Here is a 16,446-nt window from a genome sequence, read left to right as displayed (position 1 = left end):
AAGAAAGGCTTAGAAGTGATATTTTGGAATGTCTAATAAATTTTTAAAATTGTATTATATATATACATATATATATATATATATATATATTTATGTAAGTTTCTAAAGAGCTTAAGAGTTTATTATATATTATATTAAAATATTATATTATCACACAATATATTATTCTATAATATTATTTATTAATGGAGATAAGACATTGACCTTCCTTTAAGATTGAAATATTGACAGCTATTCAGATTTCAAAAATTTTAGGAACTTCTCTTTAAGTTTTCAAAACTCTCATAAACCTCTCCATAGATATTTTATTTTTTGAAACACTTACACCTCTACATTTTTTTTTTCTATTTTTAAAATAAAATGGGAGGTTAGTGTCTTTTTGATAAATCTCAAGGTGACATCTTAGAGGAAAAGAAGGGAGGAGAGAGGAGATCCGAGAGAGAATCAAACGTTTAGTTTCAATTTTCAAATCCAACAACTGACTTATACATGACTTTTACACACTAGAGAAAGTCAATATGAAAGTGATGAAACTACGGTACACTTGTAAAACTAAAGAAATTGCAAACAAATCTATAATTGAAAAATAGTAAAAGTATTTTGTAACTGACTTTACTACTATTTTTTAAAATTTATATGAATATTTATTTTTATAATATTTAAATTTAAGTGATTATTTGTTTTGAATTTAATTTAAAATTGTATAAAATAAATAATTTAAACCAAAAAAACTATTTGTGGATATTAAAATTTTTGTCAATAGGTTGTTAAAACAATTAAAAACCATAAAATCTAATTTTCAATTTTAGAAACAAATGCATTTTTATAATTTATTTTGTTGTTGTGAAGAAATAGAAATAGAAAACTGATAATAGTAACGATACCAAACAAACCCTTAACTTTTGGGTCAAATGGGTGTTTACTTGTGAATATATCAAGTTTACATGAAAAATTTTCTGGTTTTAATAAGTGATTTTAGAACCGATGATTCATAATTTAAGAGCAAAATTCTCTGAACGTGTTAAGAATTGAAGGTCCAAGTATGTGATCAAGGCTAAAAATTTAATCAAATTCTAACATTTTTCATTTAATTAGCAAGCATGTTTAAACATAGCAAGTCACTTTGGCAAGAAATTTTTTAAGGAATTTTTTTATTCAATTATTAATAGAAGTTGGAAAGATTAAAAAAAAAAAAAAAACAAATTTGATGAATAAAATTTGATCTTACACATCATTAACTTCATTTTTTTCTAATTTTTTTTATCAAATAAAATTTTATTTTTAATAATATTTGATATAGATAAAAAATATATTGAAAAATAAATTTCTTTGCTTCTTTTTTCTCTAAACAAAATCTTTGATATGAGCAGATTTCAAGTAATTCTAGGCATATGAAAAGGAATATATTCTTGAAGATTTGCAGTTTTTTTTTTTTGACGGAAGATGTTGATGCATGTAGATTTAGTAGAAAGATACAAATTCTTTGCGAGGTTTCAAAAATCTAATAGATGATTTGACAAAGAAAATGCTAATTTCTTATTAAGTTTCTAAAATTTCACGATCATTTTCTATAGTTAAGCACAAAGATGGAAAGTTACCTTGAGATCCGTAGGATCAAATTTTTTGAGGAAATGAAATAAAAGGAAAATAAGAAGGAAACTCAATTTCTAGTGTATTTTCTCTTTATATCAAATACTATTAAAAATAAAAATTTATTCTAATAAGATTAAAAATTATGAAAAAATTAAATTTTAAAATATTTGAATTAAAATTTTGTTAATTGATTTGGCATAATTTTTTTAATCTACTTTCTCATTTTTCTTAATCGCCAAATAAAAAAAATAGTTTCATTTGAATTTCTTTTCATTTCCTTAATATTTTTCCAGTTCTAAACAAGATTCAAAGATTTAAAAAATTGCATGTACTTTACTAGGTATTTAATTTGTAGAACACTAATGCCCTTAGACTTGAAGGTAAGTCAATGAAGGAATATGCCAAATCTCTAATTTTTTTTTCTGTCAAATCTTCGAGAACATTAAGGCTCGATTATATTTGAAAAATATTTTTTATTTTTTTTAATTTTAATTTTTTAAAAAATTATTAATGAAGTTATCCAATTTTTCTAAGTTTGTAGCCCTTACTTGTCAAATGGTAGTATGAAATTCGGATGTTGAACTTTAATTTGTATGAATTATTCATAAAATTTCTTTTAAATTTATATAAATCAGGCTAAAAATTTAGAATTACCTTGTATAAATTTAAAAAAATTTTAAAATAAGTTGTCATCTTTATGATTATTTTGATACTCTTTATTTCTATATTTTTAATATGACTCTTAAAAAATTAGAAAAAAAGGTTAATTTTTTTATAATTTCGCATTTTCCAACAGACCGTTTGCTGACCTTCGTCCTATAATTTCTATCTAATTCCTTGGGTTTTCAAATAGTACCCTTCAGTTTGTAGCCCCCAATTAATTCCCCTTTTGCCTCAAGATTCTTGGGGCAGATTTGGAGATTAGTGGGTGACTTCGATTGTGAAATTTAGGGCTCAAATCTTGCTCGGGCAACACTTCTCTTCTTTCTAATTTCAGCCTTGAGCTTGTGGTTGAGAATCTGACAAAGTCCCTCATGGTGGCACTCGGACTTGGCCTATATCATCAAAAAGCAAAACTAGGAAACCCCACACGCAACACCAGTAGCGACAAAAGCACAAAAATGGCAGCTCCAGGCAACCTTAATTTTGTACCAGATACGCTCTAATCTCTCTACATTCTGTTTCTTTCCTCTGGAATTGGCTCATAACTATATTCTTTCGTTTTGCTTGTAAAGGGTAATTGGTTTGTTTGCATTCTGGATGTAATGGGTGCTCCGTTTTTTGTCCATTTATGTTTTTGTTTTGTGCGAGATGATTGATGCCTATATTCTTTGTTTTTCTTGTAAAGGATAATTGGTTTGTTAGCATTCTGGATGTAATGGGTGCTCTATTTTGACCCATTTATGTTTTTTGTTTTGTGTGAGATGATTAATAACTCCATCCTGACTGTCGTTAAGCTTCTATTCGGGTACTAGTGCAAACTTCTTGCTGATTGGAAGAGGGGAAAAAAAAAAAAGGGAAAGAAAAGAGAGCTACTGTTGCACCAAATCTGAAAACTGAACCCCCAGAAAGCCTATAGTTTTCATATAGGTGCAGGAGTTTCCTTTCTTGCAGTTCTGAAACAACGAGATATCTTTTAAGATTTGTCTAGAAAAACAAATTTGGGTATTTCGTTTCATTTTTATTAGAACAATAGATAAGCTCAGCATGCATACCTTCTTGTACCTTCAAGCATGGTTGAAAAAAAAAAAGAAGAAGTCAAAGTTGAAGGAAATAGAGATTACTCAATGTTTAAGGTTGTATTACTTACTGTCCATGCACAAATGTCCACATTAGTTCAACAGCTGCTCAAATGATAATTTTTTTTAATATATAATCCACCTAAAATGGACTAATTGCAAAAATTTTAGAGGGCGTTGACCCTTTCTTGAGGTTGCATCCTTCTAAACACACATTGACACTCTTACATTAGTTTTTCATTTTTTTAATGGGTACTTACCACTATCTCTTTCTCATTAAGATTTATGAAGAGTACTGAAAGCCACCTTCTTTTTCGTGTGGCTTATCGTGTTACTGTTGCATTTTAACTAAGTTTTCATGGATTATTAACTGATTTTTTTGCCAGGTTCACCGTTGTCTGCCTGTCTTTTGTGTGTGGCTGTCAGAAATTTGTACCTTTTTTTGTTTTAATTTTCTCTTTTGAAAGACAAAGGGTTAATAGAAAATTTTGGGTAGTCATCCTAGATTACTAATTCAACATGCCAAGTGATGGTCTTGTCCCACTCAAATGTTGACACATGTACCTTCGGCCCACATATTAAGTGACGCATCCTCTACGCTCTTTTGCCAGCTGGTCAACAATTTGAGGCTCAAGGTACATGTGTCAGCATTTGAGTGGAGCATGACCATCACTTCGCATTTTGAGTTGCTAGTCCAGGACCATCCAAAATTTTTTCTTGGGTAGGTCATGTTCTAGTAAGGATCTATGATTCGGAACTATTGTATAGGAACTGAACCTTAGAATTTTCAAGAAGTTTAAACAAATGAAAAGCTATGCTGCCCCGTATGTCAGTCTTTCATTTACTTCTCTAACACTTCAAATATCAAGTTGCATATGAATCCTGAGTCTCTTGCTTGCCTACTTTTTTTTTTTTTGAAAGCTACCTGGCTTTCCACAAAAAAATTTCTAATATGCAAGTTAATAGAGAGTAAAGAAGACACATGATTATGGGTGTGACTGGGGATCGCGGGCTTCAATCACCGAAAGGAATATTAGTATGGCAAAGTGTGAAACCATACAACTGTGCAAGGAGTACCTCCCCAAGCCAACAAAGTTGAAGACACAAACAAGCACCCAAACCTAAACTAACCTAGAAAGGAGATAAAATAACTTAACTGGTGCTAAAAGCTGACCAAGAAGTCTTAAAAGATCTGATCTAGCCAACATCCCAGCCAGACAGCACGAAAATAGAAATTGCAGAAATAAACTTCCCAGTGACTGGCACATTTCAATAAAATGAAATAAAACAAAAGAAATTTTTTTATGATTAACTAGCCCTAAATATGGCCCCTGAAAAAGGAAAATGGATTGCCATGAGATCACAGAACCTGGTTTTAGTGTGAATAATGAATCCTCATCCAACTTAAACTAGGCTTACATGCATAATATGAATTTTCTAGGAGTATTAATGGTCTCATTCTCTATAAAAGTTAGATTGATAAAAATGAAGTTTAAATCAAGCTTCTAAACAGTAACTCGTCTGATCAATTTCTCTAAAATAATGATAGAAAATATTGTAAATCATACATTGAAAATAATTAGTTATATATGAATGTTACTTATTAAATAATTCCAAAATAGAAACAGTAATTTAATTATCACAAATATGTTGTGATTTTTAAATTTTTTAATATGTGTTGATTCTGTTAATTATTCAAATCCATTAGTATAGATTGTGCAAGAATTACTAAAAAAGCTTGCTTGCTTGAATGAATTCCATAATTATTGTTACTTTTAGTATCTTCATTACTATGAATGATGGTTTACATGTTAGACTTCTCCTCTAACCAACTAATTTTTTTCATTACGGTTATAGTCAATATTGCATGGTTGCGTGCTTGGTTGAATGAATACCGTTTACCTAATTATAGTTGCGTTTAATCTCTTCCATAATACAACCAATGGCTTGCATATGCATTTGACATCTCCAACCCAACAAGTTGTGGTGGAGCTGTAATTGCTAGATATTTGTTAGGATGACTAACTAATCATGATAAGAAAGGGCAACTTTAGTATAGAAGATTACTATAGGTTTCTTGTGGTGCACTTCAAATTATAAAATTGTTTTAAGATCAATTCTATCATTAGATTAATTTTTTTTTGTTAATTGTGCAATACTAGTCATAGAAGATTCATAATCTGAGTTCAATGATTTCAAACCTGCTCTCAAATTCAAATGAGGGGAAACATTTTGAAATTATATTGTGGTCATGAAATTATAAACTAAGTTAGCGTGTTGTCTGCGACTCTGCGTAAATGCTTTCTAAATAATTATAAATTTGTTGTGAGATCCAATTTTATCATTAAATTAATTTTATTTGTTAAAGTTGCAGACACATACCAGCCATAGAAGATTCATTATCTCAGTTCAATGATGTTGGACCTGCTCTCGAGTTCTGAACAAGGGGATCCATTTTGAATTGTATAAGTCATGAAATTATAAACTAAGTTAGCGTGTTGTCTGCATAAATACTTTCTAAATAATCAGCATCGTCAAGTCACCTCTTGAACATGAATCTGCTAGACGTGTTTCGTAAATCCTTATGCCTTCCAAATAATATTTAACAATGACTATCGACTTTGGCAGTGAAGTAGTTATAAGGATATGTCAAGAAGACTGTCTAGCTGGAACGAAAAGACTTAAAACTAGCTGGCCAGCTACCTTAATTGTCAATCACTTCATTTTATAGAACTGCACACCAATGTTTACTGTTACATCCTGCCCTGCCTATGCATTTTGTTTTCAGTAACTCAATGATCGGAAGGCTTTGCGTACATGATTGGTATTGATCAAGTCGTTAAAGAGGACTTTAAAAAAATTAATTTAAGATCGAGTTTATTGCAGTAATGAAAAAAATGAGGAGTAGAGAGGGCAATCTTTTGCTAATTTTTGCTTCTGAATTATTAAAGAGTGCAAATATTGAAGGATTAGTTGGACATCAAGATGTCTTTGTAGATGAAATTATTCTTGAGTTATGGGTTGGATATAGACCTTTTTGATTAATAGTGCCTTCCATTACTTCTTAGTGCCTTCCATTACTTCTTCTACTTGCATTTCAAGTGAGTCTTGTTTAAAAACATGGGCTTACCCTTTGTTTCAATTGCATTTTTCTTGGATACAGGGTTGGATATAGACCTTTTTGATTAATAGTGCCTTCCATTACTTCTACTACTTGCATTTCAAGTGAGTCTTGTTTACAAACATGGACTTACCCTTTGTTTCAATTGCATTTTTTTTGGATACAGGTCACTTACATATGTTACGTTGGAAGAGTATGAGTTCTACAGTCTGATATGAACCTCAGTGGGGTTGATTTGGGTGTATCAAGATCATCAGATCATATTAAACAATCAAGGAAAAACTATCTTGGGGCTTATTACCTATACATTTACACAGGTTTATTGGTCGTCATACACGAGTGAAGAATTAGCTTCTTGCTGATCCAAAAGAGAGAAAAAGGAAATAAAACAGCTTGGCATTTAGAACTTAAAATCCAAAATCAAAATCAAGGTTATTAAAATCTGTCATCTTACCCTGATCCAAAAACAGGGAAATGCCTTCTTGCTTTATTTTATGAATTTTGTTAGCAAAATTTTTGGCCTAGTTCATGAGGAACACTTTTAAAGGTTAGAATATATTTGAATTTGCAGCTGCAGAGATATGATTATCTAATCTGGGATCTATTCATCATATACATGCTGCTGAACTTTGCTTGATAAATTAAGCAAGTAAAAAACATGCTGCATGTAAAAATGAGCTGATTGAGGGAAACATATGTGTTCACGGACAAATGAAGAAATTAGGGTTTGTTTCTTTGAAGTGGAATCAAATTTTAGTTCTGGTTCTTGTTTAGATAATGTAATTTAATTAAGCGAAAAATGGAATATTGTTGCTCATACCGAACTTGGGACTTCATTTTAAATTGACTTAACCTATATTAATGCATTATTAATGCTCGTTTCTCATAATCATTCGCAATTTTTAAAGAGAGATGTGTTGTGCAGGCAAATAAGTTTCTATTATATACTGCTGGGAAGCTAAACAAACCAAACCGCAATATATGATATGCCCAAAAGTACATTTTATATTTTTTGGTATTACAAGGAAGGCATTGCCTTAGGAATTGGGACTGCTCAGGGCTGACTGCCGAGCAAGGGTGGCATGCCCAAAAGATGAAGAGTATTAACTTGGAAGGTAGAAGTGCATACAATATAATTTAGCTAGAAGCAAAATTATTTGGTGTCGTGGGACTTTGTATTCTGGCAGTGTCCTGGGTACGCACAGCAATGGAACCTGCTCCTGTGGGTACTCAAGATACTGCCAGGATACAAACTTCCGAGAAGTTCAATCATTTTTGAATTATTTTTTCGCCATTGTAAGTACTTCCTTACCTTTTCAAATGACCTGCCTAAAGCTTTCCCTCTCTCAGTCTTAATATGGAGGCCAATAATTATCCAAATCCATACATGGCTCCATGTTCACAAACCTACTGCTCGGTCCACTTGCATTATTCATGTCGACACCATAACCAGTCTCGGTGGCAAGAGAGCAAGTGGTGAGCATAGAAGAAGTCACATCATGTTGATTCATTGGTGGTTGTGGCGGCGGCTGCATCAGTCGAAAGGCTTGTTGGGTGGTTGCTGCTGCACCTCCAAGGTTTAGGTTTAGTCCAGATACGGTGAAGGATCCTCCTGCTGCTGGTGGGTAGCTAAATGGGGATTGGTTTGGAAAGGTCATACCAGTGGTGGATCCACCTCTCAAAACCCTAGTGAGCTCTGTTAGTTCTGCAGCACTCATGTAGTTTCTTCCCATGGAGAATTGAGCATTGTCTGTTTGCATCATTTGGGGTGGTAGAACACTCGGGCCAATTTCAAGGTTGTATGGAATATTGGGTGCTCTACTTGACTGGCCTGTGGGATACTTCTTTCCACCAGTGCTCTTCTGAAACACCCGGCAAACCACCCATTCATCCTGTTCATACAACATAATATAATTAGATCCCCTCCCAAAAAAATAAAATAAAATACATATAGAAAAACCTAGAATCATCATAGAGAAAGAAGGTTGTATCAGGGTTCTAATCTCAAATGTGTGTTTCATCTACGGTTTTCATTTTGAAATAGAGAATTTGGGATTTATTTCACTAACACGAGATAGAATTAGGGTAGCTTCATGCAAAATCTAGCTAGTTTAGTATTAACATTACCAGAAAAAAATGTATATGGTGAGATTGAAATGGCAATGTTAATAAAGGTCAATTTTTTTTTCCAAAAATATATTTTACAGATGGTCAGCTTTTTGTCTTTTAGGACTTTTAGTGATGCTGCCTGAATTAAGCTCACTCACTGTTAAGAGGATCACTCCTAAGTAGTCATAGAAATTTATGCGTACTTTCTAAACATCGAATATCCGATGAATATCTTAACAATAATTTCATCACGAAAGCAAAAATTTACTTTGAATTGTTCTTGTAATCTTTCTATTCGCAGATTTCTTTAGCTTTATTCATTAATTTCAAGTAAACTCCCAATAACATGCACACAATAATTTATTCTAAAAAGAAGGAAAAATCTAAAAATAAAAAGTAACGATATATGGGGGGAGGCACGGGAAATCGTTAGATGATACAAAGAATGAATTTCCCTTTATAGTTAAAATTTGTCTTAGCTAGTCACTTATAAAAATTCTAGTGATACTTTTTAATTTTTGTCATGAATAATCAAAATCAGTTGTAATGACTAATTGCACCCTCAACCAAAACTATACCTTGTATTGTGTGATTTTTCTTGTGTACAAAACGACAATTAATTGCTTTATCTAGCTATCTTAGGTGTAGTGTAGTGCCCATTACCCAAAGTGTGAAACTGCAAAGGACATTCGAGACATTTTTTTTTTCTTCGAACTAACATTGTTTTCATTCATGAAGCCAATCCAAATTAAAAGGAAAAGATAAGAGTTGTATTATGCAAAAATTTAGTATCATACGCACGCGCGCGCACACACATATATATAAGCGGTGTTTGGGTCCATATGATCCTAAAAGAAGCTAAGGCGTGATGATATTTTTAATGTTCAAAATCATTCTATAGTTATTAAAAGCTTTTGCAGTTGAAAATATTTGCCATATATCTAACCAATTAATTAATGAGAGACATGCTTAATTAATTAGCATGCAAATCAATTAATTATCTTCAGATAATCCATCATTATAATTAATTATTGCGCACCTATCCACAAAACGTGCAACTCATTTTTGTGCACCCAGTGAGCCTTCATCGTCCTCCTTATGGTACGTAAAAAATTAAGAAGAATGCATGGCAAGGGATATATGCAAGATCTGAGCAATGATGAAATTATTTGTAAAGGTTGAATTAATTATTACCTTGGCAGGTCTGATTAAGGAGGCTTTAGAATGGGTGCGATATTCATGCATGACCCAGTTGGATTTTTCACCTCTGGGGGCTCTCCCTCTGTAGAAAACCAGCGTCTTCTTCATTCCCACCAGCTCCGAGCTCAGGCTGTTGAACACTTCTTTGTCTTTCCCCGTCGTCTTCCAGTACCCCGTGTTCGTCGCTCGGTTCGTTCTCACCCCGGTCGGGTATTTCCGATCCCTCAGGCTGAAGAAATACCACTCTTTTTCTCCCATCTTCGCTTTCCCTAATTATTATTTATAATTTTATTATTTACAGATCCAAAATATGCATCGAATGAAACAGTCAAGACTAATGAATAATTAATTAGTATTAATTAAACAAATTTCATGCAGAGAAACTAATTTCCAACTTCATTTAGGAGTTGAATTCGACCTAAGTATATGCACAATCATTTATATATGTATGTGGCTGTGTATGTGAAGCCTAAAAGTTTTGTTTATAGTAATGAATTTTTTTTCAGAATTTATTAATACAAACTTAATAATTAGCAGTGTAGGGTTTTGGAAAACATATATATGTACGTGCTTGAAAACTGAAAGGATAATGGCCGGCTAAAATTAAAAAGAAGAAACTAAGTACTGTAATTTTCAGATAAATCAACCTGAATAAGAATGAATATAGTTAAATTAGAATTAGTTAATTACATATAAACTGATGATCTGCATGTGCTTATAATTAGATGGCCTGTAGAAAGCCACATGCATATATAAATCTAGCTACGGTATGCGTGTGTGTGTTTGTGTATGTACCTGGAAGGTCCCAAGGCTCAGACTTGTTGAGATCGACGTCGGCGACAGCGCGGCAGGCGAAGTTGGCATCTGAGATTTTGTTAACCAGGTAGAAAGAGATGAGCTCTTCATCTGTTGGATGAAACCTGAATCCTGGTGGCAGCTTATTTTCCTCCTTCTTACTATTTCCTTCTCCTCCACCTTCCATCTCTCTCTCTCTCTCTCCTCTTTTTCTTTAAGCTGGCAGTACTAGTCCTTAAATTAGTTGATGCTACAAGAAAATGGCATATGTAATTAAGAGAGAGAGAGAGAGAGAGACACCAAAACCAAAACCAAAACCAAAACCAGAACAAGAACCCTAACTAGCTAGCCAAAAGATAATATATATATATATATATATATATATATATATGCTGATGAAACTTTGACAAAGTGCATATATATATATATAGATATAGATATGCTTCCTTGTGTGCATGGGTTTCAAAGTTAAAAGAGAGAAAATACTGAATTGGATAGGAAATTAAAAGGCAGCCTACCTTATCTAGCTACGATAATTAATTATCAGCTTGGAGTGTGTGAGAGTTTATGAAACTCATCATCATCTTATAGAACTTTCTTCCTGTATATAATTTCTGAACAAGAAACTTAATTGCAATACATTTATATAAGTATGGCAGCTAGCTAGCTTCTTGCGTAGAGGATGTGTGTAAGCGAAGCTGTCACCTACTAGGGGTCTTCATGTTCAAGGTATATACATACATATATATATATGTTTAAGTGTGAATAAAAAATTATTTGTATGTAGAGAGAGAGAGAGAGAGCATTGGAAATGTTCAAGATGGTCCTAGCTTCTTTTAGCAAATAATTAATTATATGATTCTGAATACTATTTTGTCATAAGAATTGATGGGTCGTTTTTGTTAGCAATAAAGGACAACTTCAAGGAAAGAAAAAATAAAAAATAAAAAATACTTTGGGATTATATGACAGGGAGGAATGATCACTAATGAAAATGGGTTATTGATTTTCATGGTGTAATATTAATTCAGTGGTAACTTGTGATTTTGTTGACCGCAAGATCACGGGTTCGATTTTTTTTTGAGAGTTTACCCCAGTGAATTATAAGGGGTGCATCAATGGGAGGGCGGCTTTTACCCTCTCAGGTTTGGTGCCGCACTATAATGTCTAAAATGACGGGATGGTGGCTGAAATCCTTGAGTTATAAAAAAAAATAAAATTAATTCAGGCTTAATATATACATTAACTGAATAAAAAATATATATAATAGACAACCCATGCTCCATCTCAAACTCCTTCCTCCCCATTTCTAAGTTTAATTAAAAGATGAGATTTTGATCCGATTAAAAGTTTCATGTATTTAGTACATGAACGTGTCAGCAAATTATGCTTAGTGATTGGCTTTTGAATGAATAGTGATTAATTTAAGAGTGTATAAGAAATTAATTAAAAATTAACTTGTTGATAGTTTATTTTTAATTAAATTATGATGTCACTAAAAAATTAGTAAGCCTTGTGTAAATGATAATTAGTATAAAACAATTAATTTTATTTTTTAGATGTTATTATTCTTCATCCAAAAATTATATTTATACATTAGTTTTTTGATGGATTGATCATAAATGTTGCAACCCCTGAAGGATATTAAGCAAAGTATTATTATTAGGACAAAAGATACTGACCTCTTTCGAGATTTGGCAAAAAGACGGGAACATTTCTTGAGATTTCAAAATTTTTATTGATCTTTCTTGAGATTTCAAAAATATTACAGATCTCCCATCAAAAAAATTTTTTTTTTCGCAAAATATAAAAGCAGATTTGTGTCTTTTTGATGAATCTCAAGAAAAGTTACTAAAATTTTTGAAACATTTTTTAAAATTTCAAAATTTAAGTAAAGTCAATGTATTTTTATCAAATTTCAGAGTAAGTCAAACACGAGCGTGACCCAATCAAGAAGAACAGGCCCCACTGATGCCTTCTAGGTTATGGGTAGGTCAAACCAGTAAAAGACTGCCACGTAAACCGCTAATGCAGTCCGGAGTAGACAAGAAAATAATTCATGGAAGACAAAAGGGCGAGCACAGGGGGGGTTCCATGGGTGTGCGTACCACTTGATTATTATATTATATTATATTATATTGTATGGTGAGTGTTTTGTGGGAGGGAGTTTCAGTTTGGTCGGACCGTTAACCCGGATTCCCTTTTTCCTTGTTCATCCCATTCCTCGTCTTGCTTCAGTTTCACTTTCTGCCTTCTCTCTTCTTTATACTTCATTTTTCTTTTTAATTTATTAGGGTTCCATTTCAGGCCATCTAAGTCTCATATAAATTTTCTTAACTATTTTAATTATAGGCTGCGCAAGTTACAATGTTTGGCTTCATATATATATATATATATATATATATATGAATGCGTATGTCTGTCTGTCTCTCTTTCACAATTCAACACTAGCTACTCAATTAGTTGTTCGTACAAAATCATCATGCATTTCCATTGCAAGATGGTTAAAAAGTAAATGTAAAGAGTCTAAAAGGTAATCTCTTCGATGCTTATATCAAATGAGACTGAGACGGGAATGCTGCATAGGGAGAGAGATGATGATGAGTAATTTACCAATTTGATGTTTAAGTTGTTTATCAATTCACGGGTCTATCTATTGTGCAAGGATGTTAGGGTCCTTACTCTAAGTTGATTGAGTTCAAACAAAGATTTTTTCATATTTTTTTTATTTCTCTTTAGGTACTATCATTTGTAATTTGCATTGTTTTAAATTCTTAATTCAAAAATTCTCAATTGAGGCCTTTACTCTTTGAGAATCCAGATAGTTAGACTTGGAAAAGCTAAATCATTATGTCACGTTTACTTTTTGACAAATTTCAATGTACCTATGTGATATATATTTGAAACGTGAATGAAAATTTTAAAATCTCGCGAGATGTTCTTTGTCTTTTTATCAAACCTCAAGGGAGGTTAGTATTTTTTTTCTCATATTTAAAAATAATGTTACTTATATTCCATCATTTAAGAGTCTCATGCCTATACACAAATAATTTTAGAGATTATGATGTAATTTAATTTGATTGAAAATATTTATCTATTAGACTATAATCCATAGTTCTTACATTTAGTAAACATTTTTAACTAGAAAACTTAACTATATACTTTTACTAAAAGACATAAATTTTAAATATCGTATCAATTTGATTAAAAATGATGAATTACATTAAAATTCATTAATATAATTAAAATTCTTAAATTTTATTAAAATATTTATGAAATTTATTTATATATTTATATAATAATGACATTTTACAGTTATTAAAAAAACAAATTTAAATTTAAAAAATAGATAAGCTTGTATATTTAATTTACTAAAATAAATCTACACATTATTTATAAATAAATATTTTATTATTGTAACTTATATAAAATCAAAATATATGAGTTCGACTAAAAAATCATTAAAAATTTATAACTATTACCATTTAATAAATATATATATATATATATTATCTATAAACTTTTAATTGCATAATTCATCAGAACATAACCTAATAACTTTTAAATTAGCAATATTTTATTAAAAAAGTTTCAAATTCGTGTAGCCACTGCAATCCCTTCACTTGGAAAGAAAATAATAACGAACCTCAAAATCACAAAATTAGTAACCCAAAACGCTTGCAGTAGACGCAGTAGAATGAAAACTTTCTCAAATTGACCAAGCATGCTCTTGATTGCAAGCTTTTGTATAGCTGAGCTTGCTCAAATTTTTGTTCAAGCTCAGAGTTTTTGATAAGGCATTGAGATAGTTCAGCCAGTCAAGTACACATCCACCCACCCACCCCCAACATGGATAAATTTAATTCTCATCATATTTAATAAAATTATCAAAATTTTCGGCATTGAGCAAGTTCGAGATCATGCAGAACAGCAGAAAAAAAAAAAATATATATATATATATATATATATATATATATATATATATATATATATATATATACACAACGGATCCAATCTAGTGGGAACTAGGGTCGATTTTTTTTTTTTTTAAACATATATTTAATAAAAGAAACCTCTTCCAGCTCCAGATAAAAGTGGAACCTCGCAATGAAATCCAAACTGTGTCATCTTCATTATTGGCAACATTCCTTGTTTAATCACCAGTTTCACTGGAAAGTGCACGACTGCAGATCTGCAATCGACCATAAGACAATATTATGTAGGTGTCTATGGGGTTCTATTTAATAATAATAAATAAATAAAGAATAACATTATTTATAATGTAACTGATAATAGGAAATGGCAGCCTATCATTCGATGAGAATGGGGATGGTTGCTGCACACGCGACAATGTTTTCACAGCTCAACCAAGTGTCTTGACATCAGGCAGGTAAGTAACATGCCACCACTTCAAACTTTTGGGCGCTAAATTTTTTCAGGGCAGCATGTGGAAGAGAGCTAATCGAAATGACATTTTGTTTCTCGCATGGATAATGATAATTGTGTGGAAACCTCAGCTAGAAATGCTTCATAGAACATCAACTAATTACATCAAACCAGCTAAAAACTAGCAGTAACAGTGAAGTAACCCGTCACTCTAAACAAACTCCCAACCAAAAAGAAAGAAAATCAATAACAGAGAACTTGTCCCTCCAAGTTCTGTCACATGCTAAATTCTTCCGAAAACTACTTGAAGGGCGGTGTACTGCCGTTGCCTGAATCCTAGAATCCCTAATATTTGGTTCTTGCTGAGGTATTTTGACAACCGTGTAAAAATAATTTTATAACAAACCCGCTCACTCTCTGCATTGCAGGCTTCATGCAAACAATTCTTTTAATCTTTTCAAAAACAGCCTCCTCACTTGAACTAAGGCTTATTATCAACATTAGCAGAATGATTAGAAATAAAGTAAAATGAAATCAGGTAGCAATAAAAGGAACAGAGAATAATTTTTCGAAAACCTCACATGGACACAGGGAGGGCAGCAAAAACTCTAACCTGTATCAATTAGTGACAGCAAAGAGTTGGCAGTAAACCACAAACTAGTAGAACACTTGAAATCTCAAAATCATCTAAAGCTTTGATTGTCGTTGAAATCCTGTGACAGCTGTCCATGGTGACAATCGGGTAACATGATATCTGGCACCTCTTCAATATCCTCTGTGGACTAATGGAAATAAGCAAAGGAACACATCATGACACGATGATATCATGTAGAAGGCAAAATAAGAATTGTAACCCAAAGCTGTCAATCAACAGCCATGGAAACAAACAGATAAAGCAATACCTGACATAGTTGCAGTAGGCGCCATAACAAGAAATCAATTATCATAACCAAGATAAAAAGCTTGCCTGCCCAAGAGCCACATGTAAGATACCTGTTAACAAATCAAGTTGTCAGCAACCTAGAGATTGACTAAACCTCTAGGTAATTGTTTATAATCCCTTCTTTATATTTATACATATATATTTTAAAAAACATTAATTACAAGGAAAGAATAGGAGATTCAACCAAAAACAAGCAATGTTCACACAACCCCAAGTGCCTTCTTATTCCCAAGTAGGCAGGTACAAAGAATTTAAAAATCTAGGGGATCATTGGGTATCACTACAAAAAATTAAAGCAAAAACTAAAAATTAAAATAAAAAACTAGAAAGGAAAACTAAAAATTGAAAGCTAGCAACATGTTTTGTTCGATTAGTATTTGTAAAACAAAAACAAATTAGAAAGTTGATCAAACAAATGCTCATTTTTGTATTTGAATCAAATAATAATTAAAATACTAAAAAATTAAAAAATTAAAAAATATTACAACCAAAAGAAGATTTATAATTATTTTAATTAATTATTATATTTCAAAATTCATTGTTTAGTTCTACAAGAACAA

At 31.7% G+C, this 16,446-nt stretch overlaps 2 protein-coding genes across 7 annotated transcripts in view; both read right to left on the bottom strand.

The window, feature by feature from the left end:
- Positions 1–7,805: 7,805 nt before the first annotated feature.
- Positions 7,806–10,744, bottom strand: LOC131151478 (NAC domain-containing protein 92). The gene is made up of 3 exons (XM_058102718.1): positions 10,558–10,744; positions 9,757–10,031; positions 7,806–8,345 (listed from the first exon to the last, which is right to left on the bottom strand). The coding sequence occupies exons 1-3, from the start codon at positions 10,742–10,744 to the stop codon at positions 7,806–7,808; spliced, it is 1,002 nt and encodes a 333-aa protein (XP_057958701.1).
- A 3,667-nt stretch (positions 10,745–14,411) lies between these two features.
- LOC131151834 (phosphatidylinositol N-acetylglucosaminyltransferase subunit A) overlaps positions 14,412–16,446 on the bottom strand; it is a 51,523-nt gene continuing 49,488 nt past the window's right edge. For 5 of the 6 annotated variants that reach the window (XR_009135771.1, XR_009135770.1, XR_009135767.1 and 2 more), the window contains 3 exons: positions 15,846–15,936; positions 15,557–15,725; positions 14,412–14,749 (listed from right to left, as the gene is read on the bottom strand). Coding sequence is in view for 1 of the 6 variants with exons in the window: in XM_058103267.1 (XP_057959250.1) it covers positions 15,627–15,725; positions 15,846–15,936 (190 nt within the window). In the remaining 5 variants the exon portion in view is untranslated. Of the gene's footprint in view, positions 15,726–15,845; positions 15,937–16,446 lie in introns of all 6 variants that reach the window. The other variant, XM_058103267.1, reaches the window with a different exon arrangement.

The sequence above is a fragment of the Malania oleifera genome, chromosome 3 (assembly GCF_029873635.1).
Source record: "Malania oleifera isolate guangnan ecotype guangnan chromosome 3, ASM2987363v1, whole genome shotgun sequence".
Taxonomy (NCBI): Eukaryota; Viridiplantae; Streptophyta; class Magnoliopsida; order Santalales; family Ximeniaceae; genus Malania; species Malania oleifera.
The sequence above is the reverse complement of the archived record's forward strand: the minus strand, read 5'-3'. Positions and strand labels throughout refer to the sequence as shown.